Here is a 6221-nt window from a genome sequence, read left to right as displayed (position 1 = left end):
CAATAGAAATTGATTTACACATTTTTGTACACCTATGCTGAGTTTAATAACTAAAATATATATTTTCGACAGCTTTACTTAATAAAAATAAACAAATAATTTAAATTGAAAATAAATCAAAAGAGTCGAGTTTGAATTGATAAAATTAAAATTGAGTTTATTTATTTATAGGGCTCAAATTCTAGGTTTTTTTTTTTTTTTTCCCTCGTTATTTCCCTAAAAACGTAGTACAAAATTTTAGTAAGTATATCGGTTTCCTTCCTTGATAGTAAGAAGCCTATTAGATCAGATCTTTGGTTACATGGCTTCAGGAATAGGGTCATGCATGACACATCAAATTTTCACAATGATGCATTATTTGAATAATACTTTGTAGTTGTCAAGTAATGATTGCAATTTACAGGTTTAGATGGATTGAAACACATACAACACTTGTATTTGGATTATTCATCTATTGACAAGAGCTTTCTCATTAACGTTGGAGTAATGTCTTCCCTAAGGGAGTTGACATTGCGCAGAATTCGGTTTAATGGGAGCCTACCTGACCAAGGTATTCACGCTATTAATTCTTGCGTAAATTACACTTTGCCATTTATATATTTAGTTATTTTTTTCAGTTTTGATCTTTAAAATTTATTTTTTCTTATTTTGGCCCTTCATATTTCAAATTTTTTCCACTTTACTTCAAGAGCTAACTTCTATTTAAATTTAGACAGAAAATGTTACAATAACTATTACATACTATAAAAAAAGAGTTAATTACCTAAAAATCCTTTTTGCAAATGTTATGGTAGCTCAGGTTCTATTTAAGATTTTTTGAACCAATAAGTCGTATTTAATAAAATTGATAATATTATCAGTTTTTTCTAATTTTTAAAACAAAGAACATTATCGATTTTGCATAGTAATACTCAGATAATTGTTTCACTAACTGAGAAAAAAAAGCAGAGTATGAGATTAAACATTTTTATTCTTCTACTTATTTTGATTCAACTATCTAATAAAATTAAGAACATTATTCAGCTTGCTTGGTTGCTGTTTTCATAAAACACTTTTCAGAAAATTTTACTTTCTTATTTTTCGTGTTTTTTTGTTTTTACTGAATTTTTTTAATATTTTAAGCAATTTTTTTACTTTTTAGACACACCTAACATAAATACACCTAAAAAGTAAAAAAATTGTAAAAAAAATCTTTTAAAAATTCACTAAATACCCAAAATACAAGAATTCAGTACATTTTTGTATTGTTATGTATTTATTAATTTTTTAAAATATTTTTTCACAATTTTTTTACTTTTTAGATACATCTAACTAAGGTGCATCTAAAAAAGTAAAAAAATGTTTAAAATTTAAAAAATATTCACTAAAAACAAAAGAATACGAAAACAAAAAAACTTAATTTTCAAAAAACTTAATCCAAAAAACTCAAACCAAACACACTGATTAGTTTTTTCCAGTTTTAAAACTGAGAACACTATCAATTTTTTCATTTTAATTTTTTTTCCTAGTTTTGCACCAATGTTCCATCATCATGCTCATTTATAGACACAAAATTTTCAGTTTTGTACGAAAAAATAATTCAATTTTTTCAAAATAAAAAATAGTTTTTTTTTTTTGGCACATAATTTTTTTTAGTCTTTTTAATTTGAAAGTTGATGTTTTAAAATTTTAAAAGTCAAAATAAATGTCAAATCATCATGTTCCTTTATAGATAATCATAAATAATGAATAATTATTGTTTGAAGGGCAATTTCGAATTTAATAGGATTTGAAGGCTCAATTTTTTTTTTAATTAGGACTTAATGAAGTATAAATTCATTAATTAGCACTTGTGGATAAATGCCCATATAAAAAATATATTATTAAATTGAATTTTAAATTTATGTTAGAGCTGTGAGTCATATATAATAAAATATTTTTATGTTATGTAACTATCAATGTGTCATTTTTTGTCTAATTTTTAACATAAATTAGCTTTAGGAGTAAAGTGAGAAAAACTTGAAATATGAAGAGTCAAAATAGAAAAAAAAAAGAAAAAAAGAAAAAAAAAAGCTTGAAAAGTCAAAGCGAGAAAGTGACTAAACATAAAGGGGCAAAGCCTAATTTACCCATTAATTCTTTTACCTTCAATTAACTGATTTCTATACAGAAAAATGTCCAAGCTAAGTATCACTTTTTTTTTTTTTCTTTTTTTTTTTTCACAGGTTGGTCTGAACTTTCTTACTTGCAAGAGTTAGATCTCAGTGAGAATGGTTTTATTGGAATGCTTCCCTCATGTTTTGGAGACTTAACATCAATCCGATTATTAGACCTCTCCTTAAATCAGTTCACTGGAAATATTGTCCTGTCTCCACTTACTAATCTCACAACACTTGAATTCCTTTTCCTTTCCTATAATAATTTTGAGATCCCACCCTCATTTGTCTCATTTTTTAACCATTCAAAGCTTAAGGTACTTTCAGGTGACAATAACAGATTGAGTGACCAAATTGAGTCTCAGACATGGACTCCTAGGTTCCAACTGCAGGTTTTCAGTTTATCAAATTGTGGATCAAACAAGCCTGGTATGAAACTTCCACAATTTCTCTTTTACCAATATGACTTGAGAATAGTTGATCTATCAAACAACACCTTGGTTGGAAGGTTCCCAACTTGGTTGTTAAAAAACAATACACGATTAGAAGTTCTTACTATGAGAAAAGGACACCTCACAGGGCCTTTTCTATTGCCATCTTATCCCAATCCCTTTGTTTCTTTAATTGATATTTCTGACAATCATCTTGAGGGCCAAATTCCTGCAAACATAGGCTTGATCTTTCCCAATTTGAGGAATTTAAACATGTCTACAAATCTATTTGAGGGATGCATTCCTATTTGTTTAGGAGACATGCACTCCTTAGAGCTTTTAGACTTGTCTAACAATAATTTGTCAGGACAGATACTAGAGCATTTGACAAATAGATTCCCCAACTTACAATTCTTGAAACTATCAAACAATAATTTGTCTGGCCCAATACCTCTTTCATTTGTGAATTTAACCACATTACAATACTTATATTTGGACAACAATCATTTTGTGGGCAAAATTCCAAATAGCATGTCTTTTTCCGCTGATTTATTGGCAATTGGGATCAGCAACAACAACATGTCTGGAAAGCTTCCGAGATGGATTGGGAACATGTCTAGTTTGATTGGAATTAACATGTTCTCAAATCATTTGGAAGGACATATTCCAATTGAGTTATGTGAACTTCAGTTCCTTGAGTTCTTAGACCTTTCTGATAACAACCTGTCTGGTTCTATACCATCTTGCTTCAATAGAACGAACATGAGACATGTCCACTTGAATCAAAACAAGCTAAGAGGTCCTTTGAGATTTTCATTTTGCAACAGTTCTTCTTTGGTTACATTAGATGTTAGTGATAACAACCTAAGTGGAACCATTCCGAGCTGGATTGGAACCCTTTTTGAGTTGAGCATTCTTTGCTTAGAACTTAATAATTTTGAAGGTGAAATTCCAGGTCAATTATGCCAGTTGAAACAGTTAAGCATATTAGATCTTTCTCAAAATAACTTCTCTGGTCCGATACCTCGTTGCTTCATTGACATACCTTTTGAGACAACCCATACAAAATCTTCTGTAGAAGCTGATATGTGGGGGTCTCATATTCATTATTCATTTTGGGACTTTGTGAAGGGGTCAAGGTCATTGGGTGACCATGATATGTCGGATGATCGCTTTCGATTTTTGGATATCCGACAAGAAGTGGGGTTCACAACAAAGTATGGATTTTATTCATATAAAGGCAAAACTCTCGACTACATGTCAGGAGTTGATCTCTCTTGCAACCACTTAACAGGGGAAATCCCAATTGAAGTTGGAAAGTTGAGCAACATCCATGCACTAAACTTGTCCCATAACAATCTAACTGGATCAATCCCAACAACATTCTCACATTTGAGGCAGATAGAAAGCTTGGATCTCTCTTACAACAATTTGAATGGAAGAATCCCTCAATTGATTGAATTAAACAATTTGGCAGTCTTCAGTGTGGCGCACAACAACTTATCAGGTCCAACCCCAGATCGGAAAGCTCAGTTTGCGACTTTTGAAGAAAGCAGCTATGAGGGAAATCCCCTTCTTTGTGGACTTCCCTTAAAAACCAACTGCACTGAAATTTTGCCAACATCAACAATATCAAAAGTCCTGCATAGAGAGGAATATGGTGGTTTCATAGATATGGAGGTTTTCTATGTCAGCTTTCTAGTCTCTTATATTATTGTGTTGATGGGAATCGTTACAGTTTTGTTCATAAATCCTCATTGGCGACGGGCTTGGTTTCACCTCATTGAAGTTTGCATGACCTCTTGGTACTATTTTGTTTTGGACAATTTCATGAAGTTTTTGAGCAACAGAAGTGTGTAACCTTCTCATTTTAGATGTAAGTCTTGTATTCGAATCTAAGGAAATGAAAACATGTACGTCACTATTTTTCTTTTCAAATAAAACCAAAAAAAAAGTATTGTATTGTATAATTTAAATTGTGGAATAACCGTTTTTTTATTAAATTAGGTTTAGACAATTATTGATTTGTATAATTTTTTTCAATTAGAACACATGAATAAAAATTAAAAACTTAAAGACTAAATAAACAAAATTAATAATTTAAGAATAAAATAAAAGAATATAAATAATTTGTGAGATAATAGTAAAATTAGTGCAAAATCAAATCATATCCAATCAACTCAATTTATAAAAATCGAATTGATCCAAACTATTATGGGATTTTTATTTAATTTAAAATTCAGATCAGTTGGCCCACCTCAACCCCTCTGACGGTTCGGGTGCTGTGAATAAATACAACGAAGAAGAAACGTCCGATAAATCTTCCGGAAGCTTTCTGTTCCGAAAGGTTTTCCAAGCACTGAAGAAAAATGCATTTGAAAAGCATGTGAATGTGCTTCAATTCCATTTCATCTTCATTTTAATGTTTAAAATAAATTCTCTTTGGATTTTGTCTGAATTGTTCTCTTCTTATTTCTTTCCATCTCAGATTTCAATCTTTCATCATTGCAAAACTGTGTAGCTGATGATATACAATTATTATACAAACTTGTTTTTAGTCTTTAAAATTATGCTTCTAATCCCATAAATGAAAGTGTTGTTGTTATTATTATTATTATTATTATTATTATTATTTTGAATAAAATATAGTTATAGCATTTCGTATCATTTGGCCTTTGAAATTTTAATTTTGTCAATTTTAATCTTTAAAATTTTCAATTTAAATTAAATTAATTCAATTTCAAAAGGCCGGTTAAATTGTTAGCAAATAAATATAAACTTGGATTAATTACCTAAAAGTCCTATTAATAAGGTTGGTGTTCCGTTAAGTTTATGTATATATGACCATTTTACCCTTATTAAAATGCAAAAAGAATTGAGAAGCCTCAATTCATTTAATGTTAATAAAAAATTATTAAGTTACAAGTGCACCACATGATAATGTTATCCATCAATCACCAAGAATTATGCTTCACATCCTAATACAAAATTGTGGATCTTATCCTCTCCACCAATAACAAATATTTTAGTAACCAACTAACACTCCTTAAGAGCAGTAGATAATTTCTCTTATTCATATTGGTTATGTGGCATTTATATTTGTTTTGTTATTTCAAAATTTAAAACTTTCATAACTTTTATTATACACATTTATTTTTAAAATATTTAGCTATATGAAATTAACAATTTCTCAGTTTGCGAAACTATCAAGTAAAACTGAGAAAATTCTCAGTTTTTTTGAATTTAAAAATTGAGAATATTATCAATTTTTGAAAACTTTCCAATTTTAAATTGATAAATTTTTCAGTTTTAAAATTGAAAAAAAAAACTAATAAATTTCTTGGTTTTGTACAGAAATATTTCATATAATTGTTCCATCAACTAAGAAATTTTTTAGTTTTCTTAGTTCCGTTTACTTCACATTATACCATATTTAGCTGTGGGTATTGATTTCCGACCACACAACCAAAAGAGGAACTCAACTGGCGAGCACCGGCAGAATAGATTAAGCCTGAACGACCTGTCACAGAAAGATAAGAATTTGGCAGTGGTTCGTCCATCTGGGGGCACTCCAACGATCAAGTCAGTAATCAATATCTCTCAAAGATAACCAATAGTGCTTAACTCACTAGACAGAGCATAAAAAACATACCTT

General features: G+C 29.5%; 1 protein-coding gene across 1 annotated transcript; it reads left to right on the top strand.

Annotated features, from left to right (window-relative positions):
* The first annotated feature begins 419 nt into the window (after positions 1-419).
* LOC145790937 (cuscuta receptor 1-like) lies at positions 420-4504 on the top strand. Its single transcript, XM_082870237.1, has 2 exons — positions 420-550; positions 2205-4504. The coding sequence occupies exons 1-2, from the start codon at positions 487-489 to the stop codon at positions 4424-4426; spliced, it is 2286 nt and encodes a 761-aa protein (XP_082726363.1). The 5' UTR covers positions 420-486; the 3' UTR covers positions 4427-4504.
* Positions 4505-6221: the final 1717 nt, after the last annotated feature.

The sequence above is a fragment of the Camellia sinensis genome, chromosome 5 (genome assembly GCF_055761805.1).
Source record: "Camellia sinensis isolate YWXY chromosome 5, ASM5576180v1, whole genome shotgun sequence".
Classification (NCBI taxonomy): Eukaryota; Viridiplantae; Streptophyta; class Magnoliopsida; order Ericales; family Theaceae; genus Camellia; species Camellia sinensis.
This window is presented reverse-complemented; position numbering and strand designations above follow the sequence as displayed.